We start from the raw sequence: 21,295 nt of genomic DNA on the forward strand, positions 1-21,295 counted from the left end.
TCGTAATACAGTTGAACGATTTTCTCGATTCGAAACCACTTGATCCAATGGAGAACAATCGAAAAGAGCGTTAAACTGGTTTAGTTTATCCATCGAATGATCCTCCGCGAAGCCAAAATGAAAACATTTTCTTTCTCTTCCTCAAAAGTCGATTAAAATATGGAAGCATTCGAGATTCTGGATCGATTTTGGTTCCCTCTTTGGACGAACGATCCTTCCGTGTACCTTCTACGTACGTAAGTGGGTTCGTAGGGGTTCACCGAAATATCGATCGGGCTATCGAAAAATGTCGTTTCGGCAAAGAGATAATTTACGGTCGTAGGACGTTGTCAAATTTTGTACAGTTTGCCACGACCTCTCCGGAGTATCGTTCCAAAGAGCGGCGATCTATAGTAAAAAAGAGATTTCGGAAGTTCCGTTTCTCGAGCAACGTCGATCGTATTTCAAACGACTAGGGAGCAACTGGTCGTTATTATGATCGAAGTTGGCCAAGCCCAATTACCGCAGGCTGAAGTTCTTGTCATGCCGAGCACACCTTGTTCTATATTTTTCTTTTCCGGTCTCGGTGCACGCGTGTTTCGAGTGCAGGACAGGTTTGGTGGGCCGCGCGCATGCACGCATACGGAGCCGCGCACGTGAATCGGCGCGATGCGCTCGGACGGGACCGGGCTGCGCGGCTGGTACCAGAAAATTAATCACCGGGTGTACTTAACACCCGCCGGCGCTTAATTCCGTGTCGAACATTTATATTTGTCGGAACGATTCGTTGTCGACTTTAATTGAGATCGTTGGGAATACTATATGACGGAACTCGGCGATCCGTGGCCGGTGGACTCTCCGATACGTAGCCGTACGTATCTCTTACGTACGATGCGAATACCCACTCGGATAGCTCGACGACTCGACCGACGCTCCTGGATCCGGTTCGATCCTTGCCATCCTTCCGTGATCTAGCTTTTTTCCAACGATAGCGAATTTTACTCGCTAGCTAAACTACGAGCTTTCACGATAGCCTAATCGGTCGGTCTCCTCGGATCGCAATCTCGTCACCGGAGATAGATTTAGAGAGTCTACGCGCAACATACGAGGCTCGCGAAAACGCGAATCGCTTCGAAACGCTATCCTAGGAATTTATCTATATCGATGGTTACCAAACAAAGGTGAATAAAGTTTTAGGATATATGCGTGGAACAACGACTGCCCCTAAACGTTCTTCTCTCGCACCTTGTATTCTCACACGCATTCGTTCCCTTTCATTCTAATCTTTAATCTCTCTCACTCCGCGTATCTGGTCACGTTCGCCTAAAATGTCCCATCTCAATTGCGAGCCTTTCGCGCTTCGAAGACACTTTACTCGCTCGTCTGTTCCAAACACTTGAGATTTTCTCCGGACCACGCGCAATTCCTTTCGTTCTCGCGCGTTACCACACTATCGACGATCGACTTGAAAGCTAGCATCGTTTTAGTGAAAAATGTACGGCATTAACGACTTCGCAAGGAGCCAAAACGGTTAAAAAGCCCTTCTCTCCTTTCTCTCCTTTCTATCCTGTCCTCTTTGTCCCCTCCTCTCTCTCTCTCTTCTCGCGTTTTCCTTTGTAGTTCGACCCTTATTGCGTTACCTTTCGCGCCACGCGGGAATCTTTGTCCAATTTTGTAACCTTCGAACGTATTCTTATTTGCGCAGATGATTCTTTGGATCGTTCTGGTTCTGATTCCGGCGGGACTGTCAACCGCGGGAGGACCGTCTTATCGGATATCGGTCCATGGATTACCACCGCCGTTCTATCGGGATTCGAGCGGAAGAGAAACGGAAGTGGACGCAAAGATCATCGGTGTTCCCGCGTTTCAACGGGGCGCGGTCGAGAGCCCGCCGTTGATCGACAATTCTATAGAGGATCCCGTCACTCACGAAGAATACGGATCGCGAAGATACCCTCTGCGCGACGCGGTCGAGGCGTTACCCTCGAACGCGATCGATTCTCACGGCGGTGGCGGTGGCGGTGGCGGTGGCGGTGGCGGTGGTGGCAATTTGGCTCTGCAATATCAGGATATTCGAGAGTCTGTGTTTACTCTTCGGTAAAATATTGTCGAGTCGTTCCGTAAATATGTTACCTCGATCGCTTCGCTGCACGGTGTTTTAAAAAGAAACAAAAAAAAAAAAATAGAATCCGGCGTTATCGGGCTTCGAAACGATGCACTTATTCTCTCGAGAGCGTTATCCATTCACCGTAATTTCCCGATCGCGAAACGCAAATCGTTCGGCACGGTTTACGGAACGACTCGACGCTTTCGATCGAATCGAGTTCGACGAGTGACCGATAACGAGCGCATACACAGACCCGAGGGACGGGTGCCATTGAGGGATGCGGTGGAACATCGGGAGAGCCCTCCCTTCTTCGGCAGCTTCGACCACGAGTCCATCTGGATCGAACCTCTCGCTCCGCCGACCCTTACGAGAACGCAGCAAATCCTCGATCCGAAAGTAGTGTGCCATTTGGACTCGAGCGCGGTCCACAGGACAGAGCCGTTCTCCTTGTTCCCTCAGTCGGTGCCGGACCACAAATGCACTCATCTCGTGTACACAGCGGCCACATTGGGTACCGACCGCGATATCGCTCGACGCGATACATTCGATCGTTCGAATACACGATAGCCGTTCGAACGCTACGAATAAACTCGAAATGTTCGAGTATCGATATATCCGTTGGGTATCAAAGTATCAAAGTGTTGGAACGTTCGTTCGTTCGTTCGTTTCGTTGGAAGAGCGCAATCTCCAACGATTTTACGTTACACGCAAGACAGGACCGTTTTGTCGTGGTACGCGCGAGAAAATGAAACGAGATCGATATCGAGGTATTCGTAGCGTTCCAAATGTTCGAGCGTTCGAATCGAAATCGATCCGGAACTCGGTAACGCGGCTTTTCGATTTCCAGATCCGGAGAGACCGATCGTCGTTTCGAGGGATCCCGAGTACGACGAGATCAAGGGTAAAACGAACGACGCGTTTATCGATGCGAACGTACGAAGCTAATGCGAAATTGTCGGTACCGTTAATGTATTCGAACAATTCGAACAGGTGGATACAAGGCGGTAACGGGACACCGGTCGAGGGATCCGGCGTTGCGAGTGCTGGTGTCGATCGCACCTCCCAACAGAGGCAAACTGTTCATCGAGGCGACGAAGAATCGTTGCACCCTTCGTTGCGAGACGCTGGCCAAGTCGATTTCGAGCTTCCTCAAGGAACACGATTTCGACGGTGTTGAGATCGACTGGGAGAGCTCCCCGGAGCACTCCAACGATTTGAAGCTGCTGCTCGAGACCCTCCGGAGATCGTTCGACGCAGATCGCGATCGTCGGTACATTCTAGCGGTGGCCCAGAGACCCGAGGATCCGGTGGATCGAGAGATCACCGCCCTCGCCGATTTGCTCTTGTTGCGAGCGTGGCGGGAGAGTCCGCCGTTCCGAAGGGAGAAATTGGCGCTTCATCCAGCACCGTTCAAGTACGTTGCCCGAGCAACGAACAAATGGATCGATCGGGTCCCGCGCGAGCATAGATCGAAGATCGTTCTCGGTTTGCCGATCTTCGGTCAGGGGTACACGCTCAAGTCCGGTAACTTCACCGATGCCGGCGCGCCCATCGTCGGGCCAGGAACCGAGGACGTTTATGCTAAACAAATTAACGGCAGGCTGGCTTATTACGAAGTAACTATCAACAAGTAAATTATATACGAATAAAACGATTTCGGTTGCCCGGGGTATCGCCGACGCGAGCCTATTCATCGACGCGTAAACGCCAATATTTGTAAACGCTTTCGAGTTCTTCTGGCAACCTTACGTGTTTCGAAAACAACGATTCGCAAAGCCCTTTCGCTCACGTGTCGACGAATATAGTAAACAATGCGCTCGTACGATGAGAAACGTCGCGTAACCGTTACCAGTCTCTTCCCGACCCGAAAAGATCGGTTTCGATCGGATCGATCGATCGATCGATCCATCCATCCGGACGAGAGCGATAAACGGACAGGTGAACGAACGGTTACGATAAACGAACGCTCTTAATTTTCGCGACTCGCGAACCGTTTCTGATTTCACGCGCAGTCGCTGGACGCTGGACGCTGGACGCTGGACGCTGGACGCTGGACGCTGGACGCTGGACGCTGGACGCTGGACGCTGGACGCGAAAAGCGATCGCTTCCACTTACGCGGAAAGATCCCGTGTTCGCTCATTTGGTTACGAGAATCGCGCGTTTAATTTTTCCGTCGTTGTTTCGTTCAAGATCTGCGAGAAACTGGAAGATGGACAATGGATCTCCGGCAGGGACGAGGAGGGACCGTACATAAAACGCGGAGATCAATGGATCGGTTACGAGGATCCTCTGGCGGTGAAGATCAAAGTGGCGTACGTTCGATCGATCGGATTGGGCGGAGTTTCCTTATGGTCTTTGGATTTGGACGATTTTCAGGTAAGCGCGACGCGAAAACTTTCAAACTGACGTCTTTGTGAATCTACTATCTTTCGTTCGATATCCGTTATTCGAATCGTTTTTGAAAGTACGTGAAATTAATGCGAATACACGTGTACGTATGTTCTGTACTTTCAGGGCATTTGCGGGAACCCTTGGCCCATGTTGAACGCCGCGACCGAATCGATAGGAGTTTACGACGAAACGCGGCTGACGAAATGTTCCATCGACGGTCTCTTTGGCGATCCGGACAACTGTTCCGGATACTATTCCTGTCACGAAGGTAGCGCACGCATCGGGAACATATCGGTGTTTCGATCGAATCGAAATTAATTACCGATCGACGATTACCTTGAACTCGTGTTTCGTTAGGCACTCGGTACCACGGTCACTGCGGATACGGACGATTTTTCAGCTCCCTCGACGCCCGTTGCGTAAACGCGGCTCCCCACGTTTGCAAACCCGGGGAAACCGATCGAATCGAAGATCACAGCGACCCGATGGACTTGCGCGAGACGCAGCTACCCCAGCATTTGGAGATCTCCGAGGACAACAAAGGGCCACGAGTGGTTTGCTACGTGACGTCGTGGTCCCTGTATCGCAAAGAAAACGGATCGTTCGTTCCCGAACGTCTGGATCCGCGTTTGTGCACCGATGTGATTTACGCCTTCGCTGGTTTGAATCCGGAGACGTTGCTCCTTCAACCGTTCGATCCCTGGGCGGACATAGAACACAGTAATTGTCATCCATTTCCTCCTACCATCGCGGACAGCCCGCGAATCTAATCAAACGACAACCAACGTCGAGAATGGTCGGTTCGTCGATACTCGTTTGAAAAGTAATTCTCGTTGTACGATAACGTTTGTAATGACGCTCAAACTACCGGTTCATCGTCGTAGCCGCGATCTTTCTCCATTTTCCGGACAGAGACGCACGTTTATAGTATACGTACGTAGGTACGTATAGGCGCACGAGTACGACGCGATAACGCCACCCGAGATCGGAAACGAAACGAACAATCGGCATCTTCTTTGGAGTCGAAACGAACGGCCAACGTGCAAGAGGTCCTTGTCCTCGTTTCGTGCTTCGTTTCTCATTTCGCGCGACTTTGAACATTACTATATTGCGTCGTACGTTGTTGAAATCGAAGAACAAGAGCGCGCGATCGTTTCGACCGAGTTCCACGTTCTGAAAAATGTTTCTTCCCCGACGAGTACGAAAAACTGGCAACTCTCGAGCACGGTTCGAGGATCGGTCGATGACAGGGTGAAAATTCTTTCAGACCTTTACGAACGAATAACGTCGATCAAAGGACCGAGGATACTATTGGCCGTCGGTGGTTGGACGGACAGCACCGGCGACAAGTACTCTCGATTGATAAGCAGCGGTGCCGCGCGTCGTAAATTCGTCGCGGCCGCGATCAACTATCTACGGAAACACAACTTTCACGGGCTGTCGTTGGAATGGAACTATCCAAAGTGTTGGCAGAGCGATTGCAGAAAAGGTCCCGATTCCGACAAGCCGAATTTCACCAAGCTGGCGCAGGAACTGAAAAAGGAGTTCGATCGGCAGGAACCGAGGCTCACGCTAGCGGTCGCTCTATCGGGGTACAAAGAAGTAATCGACAGGGCGTACGAAGTGCGCGAGATCTCGCAAACGGTGGACTTTGCGTCGGTCATGACGTACGATTATCACGGCGCTTGGGAGCCGAGGACGGGGCATTTGTCGCCTCTGTTTGGAACTTCTCTAGACACCAATCCATATTACAATGTCGTAAGTCTCGGAATGGGTAGAATTTTCCGTAAAATTTTCACGCATCTTCGTAACGGTGTATGGATGAGCTTCTCCCGACGAGCACCGGCCGAAACACGATCCGTTTCTTCCATTATTTTTCATCGCGCGTTAACCGAGACACGAATCCGATTACCCTTCCGGTATCGAGGTCCTGTTTCCAGCAATTTTCAACGGGAAAGCTCATCCATCCGACGAAAATCGGTACACCTCGTTCTCCGATCGAAGCCAAGGATCGCCGTGCCGTAAAAATTGCAAATCGATGTCTTCGGTAGTTGGAAGGTTGTCCTCGTACTCAGTGCCGAAACACGTATCGTTGCCATTTTCTTCAGAATTCGACGATGGAGTATCTCGTTCGACTCGGCGCGAAAAGATCGAAACTGTTGGTGGGTATACCTCTTTACGGCCAAGCGTACCGATTGTCCAGCGAGGATCTGACCGGCCTCGGCGATCCGGCAACGGGACCCGGAAATTCGGGAGAGTTCACCAAACAGCCCGGCATGCTCGCGTATTACGAGATTTGCGACAGATTCAAGAACAAGGGATGGAAACACGGACCGGGACCGAGCGTTCACTTCAAGGACCAGTGGGTGGGTTACGACAACAAAGAGAGCATTTACGCGAAGGGACAACACATACTGCAAAGCGGTTACGGCGGTGTCACGATGTGGACCGTGGACTTGGACGATTTCTCGAATCGGTGTTGCTCGGAATCGTTTCCCCTGCTCAAGACCATAAATCGTGCACTAGGTCGGTAAATGTACTCATCGGATCGAAGTCTTTAATCCTACGCGCGAGAACAACGATACGGAAAAATAGTCGGAAAATTACTTCGTGGAAGAAAAAGTAGCGGAATGCACCGTAAACTTATCGACGGGTCGATCGATACCTTTTCGATCACCCTGAAAACATCTTGAACGCGTCAAGGGCACAACAATACCCTTGTATTGTTTTTCCCGCATCGAAACGAATCGAAATCGAAACAATAACCTACGTTTCGCTACTCGTACGATTCCGATTTGTCGTAACGACGACCAATATTCGCTCTCGTCGATAGTCGATCGAAACGATTAATTCGTTCGCGAGCGTTATTCGATCGTTAGCTTTCCCTGTATACTATACGTACGGATACACGTATTCGGTACATATATAGTAGTACGACGCGCGACGAAAAATAAGATTTCTCCGTTTCGTTGAACAACGCGAGTCGTTGAGCCGATAAATTGTATTTTCGTTGGGAATCGTGGTTACTTTTTCGACAGGACGTTTAAAGACCAAAGCTACCGAGGATTGTCAAGGTCCGCCGGAACCGGTCACCCCGCAACCTCCGACGTTGACGACGCACAGCGACGCCGTGGAGGACACCCCGCGACCCACCGTGGCGATGACGAAACCGACCACGGCGAAACCGAGCACCACGAATCATGGAACAACGTGGCCCACCTGGTCTCAGAAACCGACCTCGACTACCCAAGGAACAACATGGCCGAGCTGGAGTTGGACCGCAACGTCGAGCAAACCACCGGATACGACCACCCGGACCACCACCGCGTTTCCATGGACCCAATCAACGGCCAGCAGCCCTTCCTGGACCTGGACCTCCAAGTACGACTCTTTTTCCGAGAGACTTGTTATATTTATCCACCGTGTCGTAACGAAACTACGAGAGCAGGTACTATCGATGGATCGGTGAGGTAACCTAACCCAGACCTAACTCAAACTGTAACGTATAATTGTTCACGAGTCGACTTACCGAATAAACCTGCAGGGAAAGGAAAGCTTTGCCGATCTATCGAGCGTAGCAATTTTCGAGACACGATTCAATGCAAAGGAGATACATCTTTTCGATGGTGAAAAATAAAAATAAAAATTGTAGACCACTCGGTGAGAAGCCAACCGTCGCGACCACGGAAGCTACGAAAAGGCCACCGGATTCAACGAAACCTGGAACGTTCTGCACGAGTGGCGCATACCTAGCAGATCCCGCAAACTGCAGCAACTACTTTCGATGCGTATTAGGTGAATTAAAACGCGAACAATGCGCACCGGGGCTGCACTGGGACGCGAGACGAGGAATCTGCGACTGGCCGTCCGCTGCAAAATGTCAAACGGATACCGGTAAGGTTGCCTATTGTTATCGACCGGGTGCGTCCGTCGAAGAAATTTTTTTCTCGGGCTACGGAACGAACGGAACGAACGGAACGAACGGAACGAACGGAACGAACGGAACGGAGCATTTGTCGACGCGAATACTTATTTATTTCTCGGAAAAAGACTCACGCACTGTCGTCACCGGCAATTCTGCTATCGCAGATCGTGCTAAATTCGCGGGTACCTTTCAAAGGGAATCGATATTTACCGGACTTTTCCTACGCGATAGATATCTCCGGTCAAACTTTCGAGGACTCGGCCATGTTTACTAATTTTATTAACGAACTTGTGGACATCGAACGCGCATTTACGAAAAACCCAACAATCCGTTCGGGGATGTTTCGAAAAGGTCTCGTCTAACTTAGCAACCGGAACGCGTCCCGAACGCAACGATGATTAAATTCGATGCGATAGAAAAAATAGAAGAAATATTATATTTCATCGATGAAAAACGATCTCCGCGCACTTGTGTATTCCGAAACAGTGGTACGGACAATTCCGCTAACGCGAATCCGGTGTAAAAACGAAAGTGGAACCGTTACTGTAATCGATCGATCGGATTAGGTCCGAATCTCGACGAAGGTGTGCGTCGAATTGCGCGATTTACGATTGCGCGTAATTTCTTGCGACACGTGTCAAGAAATGTTCGTCGGTAATAACGCAAACCTGTTTACAATGGTTGCGCGGTTACACCTGCGCAGATTTTTCCGCTGGTTTTGCAACGACGCGCCGGCTTCGGGCAAAGGTCTCGCAGCATCTTCCCTCGGCGAGTCGTTCGGTTCGCGCGAGACGATCAAACGTTGTCACGGTACCGTCGTTCTTCGTTTCTCTTCCCTCGGAAAAGCTCTCGCGCGTCGTTCCGTTCGCGTCTACTCGGAGCCATGATACCGTCTTTCCTCTTCCTTTGGGCAATATCGCTTTCGATCGCGATCGATTCTACCTCACCGCGAGCGTACAAAATCTCTCGACGGTACAATACACGTGCAAGTACATCGATGTACAAACCATCGTCCAGTTTCGAGTAAAATTCGTGGTAAAGCGTGATCTTTCCTTCGACCAGATTCCGGGACGCAGAGACCACCATGGACCGTTACCGTATCGGCCGAGTTCTCCACTTCGCGAACCACCCCTCAACGTTCGACCACCCAGAAACCGATCGTCTCGGAGAGACCCAACGCGAGACCGGAGAAGAGTTGCGAGCACGGACAGTACTACGCCTACCCGGACTCGTGCACCAATTTCCTGGTCTGCGTGAACGGGAATCTCGTCCCGCAGCAGTGCGGGCCAGGATTGAACTGGAACAACGAGAGGAGTATGTGCGATTGGGCCTTTAAAAACCCCTGCGTCGAAAAACCGAAGAAAAGCGCCTCTCTGGTCGCATCGGACCAAACGGACTCCAAGTACAGCGTGAGTAACGATTTACGCGTTGCATCTACAACATTCGCATTTATACCCAATCGTCTCGATTCGTTCGGTCCGTCTTGTCGTCGCGCAATTTCAATATTGTGCTTCCAGCGTCCTCGTTTGCCGCTAAGAAAATTGTCTCGATAGAAATCGAGCCCGCGTTCGAAAGCCAGTGGTCGAGATCGATATCAAAACGGTCGATACAGTTGTTGATCGTTGGTTGTTTCTTTCAGTCGTGCGTACCCGGGAGTTACTCGAGCGTCCCGGGAGACTGCGAGAGTTATCAAGCCTGCCTGTGGGGTCGTCACGAAGTGTTTCGTTGCGCTCCAGGATTGCACTTCAACAAACGAACTCGAATATGCGATTGGCCGGCTCGTGCCAATTGCCAGGACGATTCGACCGAGGTCGAAGTCGAAGATTCCTCGCCATCCAGTAACAGACCGATCGACCAGCCGAGTTCCTCGACCAGCGCGAACACTTGGGAACCGAGTACCACTCGAGCCACGACCACCACCTTAGCCTCGGTTGACATCAATCCCGACAAAGTATCTCCGCTCTCCGGATACTACAAGGTAAAGTCGTCTACGTTCGCGCGCTCGTGGCGATCTTTCAGGGAAAGATCCGTCTCTTTTAACGATAATTTCGTATTTGTCGAATCAGGTGGTCTGTTACTTCACGAATTGGGCCTGGTATCGAAGAGGCATCGGTCGATACATCCCCGAAAATATCGATCACACTTTGTGCACCCACATCGTCTACGGATTCGCCGTCTTGGATTATTCGGAGCTCACCGTCAAGGCCCACGATTCGTGGGCCGATTACGATAACCGTGCGTAGTCGCGATAAAAACGTAATAATTACAGTAAATCTCACCGTTGGACAAGTATCGTAGTTTCAGAGGTTCGATCTCGAGTCGCGAGTAGTCCAATCGCGCGGCCACTTTCCGACCAACGGACCCAATCGGACACACCGCGCGAGATTCCTTTTCCGTGTCCATAATAGTATACTCGCGTACGATGAAAATCTTAACGATCGCCCGGGTAAACTTTAGAAAGAAAGAAACACACAAAAGATACGCTTGGCGACGATCGCGTTGCGGGTGTAAAAAATATCGTTTAAATCGAAGCCGATTCGGTTAAATTCGATTCGTTTCGCACAGGTTTCTACGAACGCGTTGTCGCTTACAAGAAACGGGGAACGAAAGTGTTACTCGCGCTGGGCGGCTGGAACGATTCCGCCGGGGACAAATACAGTCGTCTGGTGAACAACCCTGCAGCCCGGAAGAAATTTATCGCTCACGCTGTCCAATTCCTCGAGAAGTACGAGTTCGACGGGCTGGATTTGGACTGGGAGTATCCTGTCTGCTGGCAAGTGAGTGGACTTTGTATCGGGTGTAGATACTTTTCGCACAGAGGGTCTGAGAACGAATATCGTTCGTTGTCGCGACAGGTCGATTGCAACAAGGGACCAACCTCGGACAAAGAAGGTTTCGCGAATTTGCTCCGCGAACTGAGCAACGCGCTAAAACCGAAAGGACTGTTGCTCTCCGCCGCGGTCTCGCCCAGCAAGAAAGTAATCGACAAGGGTTACGACGTTCCAGCCTTGGCCAAGTACTTGGATTGGATCGCGGTGATGACTTACGATTTCCACGGCCAATGGGACAAGAAAACCGGCCACGTGGCCCCCCTCTATTATCACCCGGAAGACGACTACTCTTACTTCAACGCGAATTATTCGATCAATTACTGGATCGCGAAGGGCGCCCCGCGCCGAAACATCGTCATGGGTATTTATTTTCTTCCCAGGCAGCCCACAGTTGTAGCAACTACTACCAAACGAGCGCGTAAAAAGCGAGCCAACGTTGTAGAGCCAACGACGAACAAATTTGTCGCGAATTTCACTTTTAATTTTATTTCCTCTTTTCTACCGCGCGACAAATCGTTCATACGTATATAGTACATATATACGCAATGTGTACGTTTCGAGCTCCTCGAATTCGATGCAGCGACACTTTTCACACGCTCGTTCACCCGTACTCTTTTTCGACAAATCGACGCTTCTTTCGACGACAGGAATGCCACTGTACGGCCAATCGTTTTCGATAAACGATCCGAGCGCGGGCACGGAATTGAACGCACCCGCCAGCGCCGGACAAGCCGGGGAATTCACGAGAGCGGCCGGATTCTTGGCCTATTACGAAATTTGCGACAGAATACGGAAACACGGCTGGACCGTCGTTCGAGATCCGGAGCGCAGAATGGGCCCGTACGCTTACAAGGGCAACCAATGGGTCAGCTTCGACGATGCCGAAACGATCGAACGAAAAGCGCAATTCGTCCGAGACATGGACTTGGCCGGTGGAATGGTTTGGGCCTTGGATCTCGACGATTTCCGCGGACGGTGCGGAGACGGCCCTCACCCTTTGATGCACACCCTTCAGAGGATACTGTCCGAGGCTCCGGACGAAAACAACGAACGTAACGCTCCTTTTCGAACTTGTCTACCGTAATTCCTACTTTCCGCTAACAATATTCGACATACATCGCGATCGGGTACCGATTTTGGTCCGGATTCGTGACCTTCGACTCGACCGGAAAAATAAACGCGATACGCGTCAAGATCGAGAGAAACGGTAGAGTCGTAGTTCTCGGTAACCGAAACGTTCTCAACCGAACGACTCGCTCGCGTATCGGTGTATCGACCGCTAATACCTTTCATTTTATACGCATTACAAGTATCGTCGATGGATACATACGGTACGTACGCATTTTCATTTTTATTTTCGTCGATCGACCGACCAACGATTCGTTGAGCCGACGGAAGAATCGTTACTCGAAAGCGGGAGTTGTCGTTGATCTTGATTCGCTTTCTCATCGGTCTCTCTTTTTCTCGATCGTTTCTCCTTTCCACGAAAGACGATTTCGAACATTTTTAACGCGTTATCCACAGCGGCGAGTCCACCGACTGGCGACGAGGAAACGGAGGAACAGCAGAATTCGGTAACAACGACACCCGTTACCGTTACCGCGGCATCCGTGTCACCTCTACCGTCATCGACCCCGCAAGATCAGGACTCGACCGACGACGACGACGACGACGACGACGACGAATTCAAAGTGATATGTTATTTCACCAATTGGGCCTGGTATCGACAAGAGGGAGGGAAATTCCTGCCGGAGGACGTAGACGTCGATTTGTGCACACACGTCCTTTACGGCTTCGCTGTGTTGGACGGATCGCAATTGACGATCAAATCTCACGATCCGTGGGCCGACATAGACAATAGTAAATAGACGAATCGATTCGTTTTAACGGGTTTCGTTTTCTCTTCTACGTACGTTGTACCGTGCAATTGTTTTCAGAATTCTACGAGAGAATAGCAGCGTTAAAGTCCAAGGGAATAAAGGTGTTGATGGCCATCGGAGGTTGGAACGATTCCGCCGGCGACAAGTACAGTCGTTTGGTGAACTCGCCCTCCGCGAGACGTAGATTCATAGAAAACGTCGTACAGTTCATCGAAAAGTACGATTTCGAGGGTTTGGATTTGGATTGGGAGTATCCAGTGTGCTGGCAGGTACCAACGATACGTTTTCATTCGTTTTCATTCGTCTCAAATGATCGACGTTTGTCCGCAACGTTCGTAATTTCGAAATCAGGTCGATTGCAACAAGGGACCGGCCGTGGACAAAGAAGGTTTCGCCAATTTGGTGAAAGAGTTGAGCGACGAGTTTCAACCGAAAGGTTTGCTGTTGTCCGCAGCGGTTTCACCGAGCAAACGCGTCATCGACGAAGGCTACGATGTCCCCGTTTTGGCAAAATATTTAGATTGGATATCCGTTATGACGTACGATTATCACGGACAATGGGACAAGAGAACTGGTCACGTGGCGCCTCTCTATCCTTTGCCCAACGATTGGGAACCGACTTTCAACGCGGTACGTGTTGTCGTACCTCATAAATAACCTTCTACAAAACGATAAATTAATTGCTCGTCGCGCGACGAAAATGTCAACGATTCGCTGGTATCGACGCGTCACTCTGGTCAGAGATACGTACGCGTGTATCGTTGATCCGACGATCGAGGAAACTTCGAAACACGAAAAGTGTGAAAAAAAGTAACGCGAGATTGTACGCGTTCAACGTAGAAAATCAACGTCTACGAGATAAACCGTTTTCCTCTAATCTTGTTTACGATAAATAGTAAATTCTTTCTTGCGTATTCTCTCGTATCGATCCGCGTTCGTGGAATTGGCGAAACTCTCGCAAAACTGCCAGAATCTCGTGATTTTATTTCGATCTGCTCGATCGACTTTGATCGACGAGGAAAAATCACGGAGACATTGCGTAGGAAACGCGTTTGCCGGTCGACGTCTCGGCCAATGAGGTCGCTGTACGACCCGACACTCCGTACCGAGAAGGTTAAACGCTCGCGCAAGTTTCCCATGCCGTTCGAATACGCGCTACTTTTGCATACTATACGTTTTCGTTTTATAGAATTTCTCCATTCATTACTGGATGGAAAAGGGCGCTCCGGCGAATAAACTCGTAATGGGTGCACCCTTGTACGGGCAATCCTTCTCCTTGGCGGAAAGAAGTTCGAGAGGACTGAACGCGCCAACTTACGGCGGGGGTGAAGCTGGAGAAGCGACCAGAGCCAGAGGTTTCTTATCGTATTACGAAGTAAGCGCCACTTTCTCGATTCGTGTACAATTTTCATGCACTCGTTTGCGTTTCCCAACGCAAACAATTTATACCGGTACGATACCGATATTTACCGGCTGCGGTAGGGAAATCGAAATAGTTTAATACCCTCGCAGAATACAAGTATTCAGATACCGATCTGCGAGGGTATTTCCCATTAAGTGGGAATTGTAATTTCCATTTTTCGTCGTATCTTTATAAAAGTGTTACCAAAGGATGGACAAGATGGGTTTTCACGATAAAAATGAGTCGAAACGCCACCTTCTTTGAACGTACGCGTCTATTCGCGCAATTCGAAAGCGTCTCGTTTTACCCATAATTAAAAATAGTCCATATCGAATCGTATTGCCAACTCACTGATAATAATCTCGTAAAGATTCAATGAAAAATATACAAATTTTCGTTTCTATTAGCACCGAGCGAACCAACCAACGATAAGCTGACTTTTCTTTACACAGTTGCCGACAGCTGGTACCGAAGAAACATAAAAAAATGGTAGACGTTGCAATTTACAAGCGGAAATCGTTGCACATCGTTACCATTTGTTCTTCGAGTCCCATTTCTTCCGTATAATTTGTAGAAACTTTGTACATACTATATTATATTCGTATATGTACGTATCCATAACGTTACACTTGCATTACTTGTAGTATAGTATACACGTTTCAAGGAGTTTCGCAAAAATTATATTAGATAAATGTAAATTAGAAAAATACCGGTATTAATTTCGGTTTCGATTTCGGTTTCGGTTTTTTCAACGAAATTTCAGTATTGGAAAAGTTGCGCTATAATTTAAATAATTTCAATTGTACCTCTTTTATCATATTGTATCTTTCGATATGCGTGCGTCCTATAATTTTCTACGGTTTTTCGCTCGACACAGATATGCGAGAGAACCCTGAAGAAAGGCTGGACCGTGGTCCAGGACAAAGACAGGCGCATCGGCCCGTACGCCTACAAGGGTGACCAATGGGTCAGCTTCGACGACACGAAGCAGATAAAGCTCAAAGCAGAGTTAATAAAGGACATCGGTCTAGCCGGTGGTATGGTGTGGGCTCTCGATTTGGACGATTTCAAGAACAGATGCGACTGCGAACCGAGTCCTCTTTTGAGAACTATGAACAGAGTCCTGAGAAATTATCCCGATGGCCCACTGTGTACAGTAACGTCCGGTAAATATTCGACGTAGATCTCGAAGATTAACGAGAAAGACGCGAAATAGTATCGAAACTTTCGCGTTACGAAATCGGGACCTCGGGATTCGCTCGAAAACGGAGGTAAGTGGCGATTTCGATTTCGAATCGAGGTTAATAAGGATCTCGCTCTCGATCGCAGTCGCTCGTACCGGCTACGAGTCGAGACGAAGGATGATTCCGTTTCTTGAACCCGGTATGAAAATTGTCGCTTGAAATTTAATCACGAAAATATATTATCGAACCGACCGTCACCCAAACTGTATTAACGCGCTATAGTGTATCGAAAATAAATCCGTTAACGTCTTTGAATCAGAATTCACGACGATCGATGTCGCTGAATCCAACGCGGAGTCAACTACTTCCGAACGACCCGGTTGGGAACCTACGACTTCTCCTCGGCCAACTTACTTACCGCCAACCTCGTCGTCCACGGACTCGGACCCGGATATCGACGACACCGTTGAAATAGAGGCCGTTCTGCCACCAGCGATAACTCCTCCGGAAGATTGCCACGGCCGCTTATTCGTTCCGCACAAAAAGGATTGCTCCAAATACTTTTTGTGCAATTTCGGCAGACTCACCGAGCACTCCTGTCCATCTGGTCTTTATTGGAACGAGGATCGCTGCGACTGGCCGGAGAATACCAAATGTAAGGAGTCCCAGCGGCAGGTGAGTACCAGAAATTACTACGAATCTAATACCCAAGTATTATTCGTTTCGCATTACGTCACAAGATACATTAAAACAGTACTTTTCGAACCGCCATCTTCGAAGGCGTGAATCTTCTCAACGAAGGAGATCAATTTGTCAATTTGCGACACACACGCACTCTCTCCCTCTCTCTCTCTCTTTCACTCGCGCGCGCACAGCTGACACTCAACTCGTTCATTTATCCCATAATTTACGATACTACAATATCGTAAGTGCGAAATAGTATTGAAAAATGACAATCATTCTTGCACATTTTTATACTACACATTTAAAACTAACATTTGCTTTTCAACGTTCTTGACTATAATTTTCTTTTGTATACAAATGTGTAAATGTTTTCTTTTGTGACTGTTCTTCTCCTCAATCCGATATATATATATATATATATATATATATATATATATATACTTAACTACTATTTTTCTTAGTAGCAAGCAGATATCCTTGTACGGATAACTTATATTTCTAAACGGGGCGATTAAATATCCACCGGTAAAAGTCGTTTCGACTGTTCCGAAATACGATCGGTTTTGCCTACCGATGCGAATTTCGATACGCGTCGTTACACTCACAGAGACACGAGCGAGTGCAAGCGAGTGCACGTGATCGCGCAGTCGTACACCCTACGAGAAATAGCGAAACACGTGCCTAAGCATTTACACGCGCAAAAAGGTTAATCACTTATTACCTGCTCGTATAACTCGATAACGAAACTTCCAAAGTGGAAAAAGATTTTTCAATCGATATCGATACGAGTAATTAGTCCCGAAGTAGGACTATCAATAATTATTCTTATTATTTATTATCCTTGACAATTGTTTCGATATTCGATACAATGTGCAACCCAGTACGCAAATATAAAAGAATACGTGTCGATGATACATTTCAATTCTCAGTCGAACGAATTCCTGCCTCTGATCGCCGCCAAAGAAAATGACGGAAAGAAAGTGATTTGTTATCTGATGAAATGGGCAGAGAAACGACCAAGGGCGGGACAATTTTCGCCGGAAGATATCGAGCCGGAGTTGTGCACCCATATTGTTTACGGTCTCGCCACGTTGGATCCGGAACGATTAACGATACAAAATCCTCAGGGTAGCAGACAAAAACAATTTCTCGATAAGATAACGGAAATTAAAAACCGAACAGGACTAAAAGTTCTACTGGGTCTGGGAGGCTGGGAAGAGTCCAAAGGGGACAAATATAGCAGAATTGCGCACAGCTCGGTCGAACGACAAAAATTCGCGCGTCACGTCACTCGATACATCGAGAACCACGGATTCGACGGTCTGGATCTCATTTGGGAGTATCCGGTGTGCTGGCAGGTAAATAGATACTTACGTACGCAACGCGCGAAGATCGTTCCGCGTCGGGTCGAACGCTTTTTCGATTTTCTTTTATATACTCGAATTTTAAATACTTCAAACTCGAATTCTTTTTTTCGATAAATTCTACCCGTTGAATCGACGAGCGAACGAGAGAACGAACTTACGTTCGGACGCTTACACCGTCGATAAACAACTATATTGTCGCGAAACATTTCCGTCTTCCGTGTGTGTTCGTTCTCGGCCGATCGCCGATTCAAGAACAACGACTCGTCGAAAGAAAGTTCGCGATATTTTCCAAAAAGTAAGAATCTGTATAAATTTCAACGAAACGGAAAATGTTGCTCGAAAAAAAGTGTCCGACTTTACGCGCGGTAAAAGACTTTGAAATCGAGTGACTTGCAGATTGACTGCAACCGCGGACCACCGAGCGATCGAGAAGCCTTCGCGCTCTTGCTGAAGGAACTGAACGCAGCGTTTCAACCGAAACGTTTCCTGCTCTCGGCCGCTGTTTCAGCGAGTAAGGACGTGATCGACCTGGCTTACGATATTCCCGCATTGGTGAAACACTTGGACTGGATCGGCGTGATGAGCTACGACTATCATGGCTCGTGGGAAGGCAACACCGGGCACATTGCACCGCTTTATCGCAATCCAAACGAAAAAGGAACGAATCGTTTGACCGCAAACTTCTCGATGACATATTGGTTGGAACAAGGTGTGCCAGCCAACAAGCTCGTGATGGCTGTACCGGCTTACGGGCAAAGTTTCACGTTATCGAAGAAACCGCAGCCAAAGGAAACGACCCCGGGTTTTAACGTGCGAGTATCCGGGCCCGGTCGTCCAGGAGAATCGACGAAATCACCTGGGATTCTTGCTTATTACGAGGTGCGCAGATTTATCGATAAACGAATATTTTCCGTTCCTACGACACCGCGAATCAAGCACAACGACGGAAAAAAAGGTACATTCTCACAGAAAATGTACCTATGGTAGCCAACCAACCAACACCGTTACCAATATTTTTGTTTCGACCCGGTGTATCTTTGTTCAATCGGACGATAATCCGTGCCCCGAGTTTTCTTTATTGAGAAAATTGACAGATAAATTTCCGGTGGGTGCAGAATACACCAATAATAAACCGTAAAGTTATTGCCACGTGAGAGCAACGAATCCTCCCTCTTGATTATGCTTCTCGAATTTTTTCAAACCCGTGGATACACATTTTGTGAAAATGTTACTTCATCGGCAATATTTAACCGTATATCGGTCTCTTCGGTAAAATTGCAGCAAAAGTTTCGCCAAATCGTAGCAATTATGATAAGAGTTGAGTCTCGAAAGCTGGAATTATTGTACCTTAAAGATCAATCTGCCCGATGTAAAAGAATATTTCCAATCTTCTAGATATGCGATAACGCGAAGAACAACGGATGGTCTGTGACCAAAGACCCGGGGGGTTTGGTTGGGCCTTACGCTACCAAGGGCGATCAATGGATCAGTTACGATGATGCATCCAGCGTATTGCAGAAGGTAATTATCGATTTATTTCCGCGTGTTGAAGCGCGCGATTATTAATCGAGGATTCGTGTACTTTTATCAGGCTGAATTTATAAGCGATTTAAATTTGGGCGGCGCGATGATGTGGTCTTTGGATTTGGACGACTTCAATGATCGTTGCGGTAACGGCAAGTATCCCATATTGTCGGCGCTGAATCAAGGAATAAGAGGAACACGAGATCCTAGGATGGACTATACTTGAGAGAGACATTCGTGCCTCGATGAAATACGTGAATGGTTCGCGGACGACAATTCTCGATGACTGTTGCGGCGTTCCATTTTCACGAATCTCGGTAAACCTCGAGGAAGATGGCTCGAGAAAGTATCCCGCCGATGTATAAACCCTGTTTGCGCCATTAGTCGAACACTTTTGAAAATTTCAACGTACCCGTAAAAACGACTATCGCCTCCAAGTCTCGCTTTCGATTACGCAAATGCAAGTACGTACGTAATACGGTTCGACGGGTTCCATTTTCTAACCATTTCTCGTTTAAAACTGTTTCCCCTTTCGTACTTGAATTTACGTACAGGTACCGTAATTCGAGTCCAGTGCTCGAACGCGAGAAAACGAACGAATATACTATATTTCAACGAAGGATCTTGTCGCGAGAAATCTATAAATGCCGAATCGCGAGATAAAATATTGTACAATAGCTCTATTCATCGTGATACAGTTGCCGATTACGTAAATAGCGTACTTCGAGTTCATCTCAAAAGGAAACACAAACGACGACTTGTATCGCACATTACGTACCGAACGTATCGAGCATACCACGCAATGGAATATTTTTTATGAATAATCGACAACTCTTCCGGGTGACGTGCAACAGAGTTCCTCTCGCGCTAAGAGAAAAGGATGGAAACTTTTCATCGCGACCCACGGCAAAACGTCTTCATCGATCTCGTGAATGCATCTATGTACATGGTTCGTTATACGCGCAAATTTGATGGAACGTCTGTACTTTACGAATATACAAACTATAAATACAACACAAGACTGCAAAAAGGAAACGGTAAATTATCCGCGTCATTTTCCTGTTACTCCTGTAGCTACAAACATACGAGTAAATATCCACGTACACGCAGGCAGGCAGGCAGGCAGGCAGGCACACACGCACGCACGCACGCACGCACGCACGCACGCACGCACGCACGCACGCACGCACGCACGCGCACGATATAACGGAAGAATAAAAAGTAATCCTGATAAACGATTTATTTCTTAATAAAGGTGGACGGCTCACCCGATACATGTGTCTAATATGTATCCATGTATGTATTTCTTCGTTCAAAATTGGGTTTTATCTACGCACGGAGAATACTTTATCTTGTTCCGTCTTTCGGATGCCCGATTCTCCATCCTTCGCGTACAATAATACACGAGTACTTGCTTCGTACCGTTCCTCGCACGCTTTCGGTCGTTTTCGTTTCATTTCGCTCTCACCATCGGCAAGAAAGAAACGGAAAAGCGATCGCTCGGGAATCCTCGCGACCCTTCGCTCCCTTTTACGTTGCACGGTATACTTACGTACCGTACAACGCGCTGGTCTCCAACGGTTTTTTCTCAACGAAGAAATACTGTACTTGTGACCAAACGAAACGTAATTTCTCATTTCACGCGTCTTAAACCCCAAGGGTTACCGGTAACCGTTGCATTTAACAACGCTTCTTTAAAACGTTCACCGTAAATAAACCACAATACCTGTGAACTTCCGAACGACATTAACGCTATTGGGAATACGGTAAAATAATTAGTGCACCGTCCAAGTATCGAATATCTCTAGTTTTTATGTCCACGAAACTTTGGACAAATCGTCGAAAGTAACTACCACTAACTAGGTGACGCTCTCTATGACACGATAAACGAGTCGCGAAAGTTGAATTAAATTTGTTCCCGCGAAGCTTCTTTTTTGGAAAACAAATCGATCATCAAAGATCTCGACATCTTACCCACCGGAATAATAAGAAATTTTCCAACGATAATTCATCCAACACC

At 48.1% G+C, this 21,295-nt stretch overlaps 1 protein-coding gene across 1 annotated transcript; it reads left to right on the forward strand.

Moving 5' to 3' along the window:
- Window positions 1-1,472: 1,472 nt before the first annotated feature.
- On the forward strand, window positions 1,473-20,422 carry LOC143147462 (putative chitinase 10). Its single transcript, XM_076312705.1, has 28 exons — window positions 1,473-1,493; window positions 1,685-1,985; window positions 2,313-2,597; window positions 2,934-2,987; window positions 3,077-3,702; window positions 4,278-4,463; window positions 4,602-4,746; window positions 4,836-5,198; window positions 5,746-6,236; window positions 6,587-7,004; window positions 7,517-7,859; window positions 8,131-8,372; window positions 9,466-9,812; window positions 10,043-10,381; window positions 10,470-10,638; window positions 10,969-11,180; window positions 11,259-11,595; window positions 11,882-12,286; window positions 12,759-13,094; window positions 13,172-13,383; window positions 13,466-13,744; window positions 14,304-14,489; window positions 15,394-15,682; window positions 16,020-16,375; window positions 17,314-17,742; window positions 18,148-18,630; window positions 19,147-19,272; window positions 19,343-20,422. The coding sequence occupies exons 1-28, from the start codon at window positions 1,473-1,475 to the stop codon at window positions 19,499-19,501; spliced, it is 8,139 nt and encodes a 2,712-aa protein (XP_076168820.1). The 3' UTR covers window positions 19,502-20,422.
- The last annotated feature ends 873 nt before the right edge of the window (window positions 20,423-21,295 follow it).

This window comes from Ptiloglossa arizonensis, chromosome 5 (assembly GCF_051014685.1).
Source record: "Ptiloglossa arizonensis isolate GNS036 chromosome 5, iyPtiAriz1_principal, whole genome shotgun sequence".
Lineage (NCBI taxonomy): Eukaryota > Metazoa > Arthropoda > Insecta > Hymenoptera > Colletidae > Ptiloglossa > Ptiloglossa arizonensis.

Bases quoted from the DNA above. Each gene is read 5' to 3' on its own strand.
- LOC143147462 (XM_076312705.1), top strand. From the start codon at position 1,473: ATGTACGGCATTAACGACTTC. The intron at 4,747-4,835 runs GTAGCGCACGCA...GTGTTTCGTTAG, and splicing joins ATACTATTCCTGTCACGAAG to GCACTCGGTACCACGGTCAC. The intron at 7,860-8,130 runs GTACGACTCTTT...TAAAAATTGTAG, and splicing joins TCCTGGACCTGGACCTCCAA to ACCACTCGGTGAGAAGCCAA.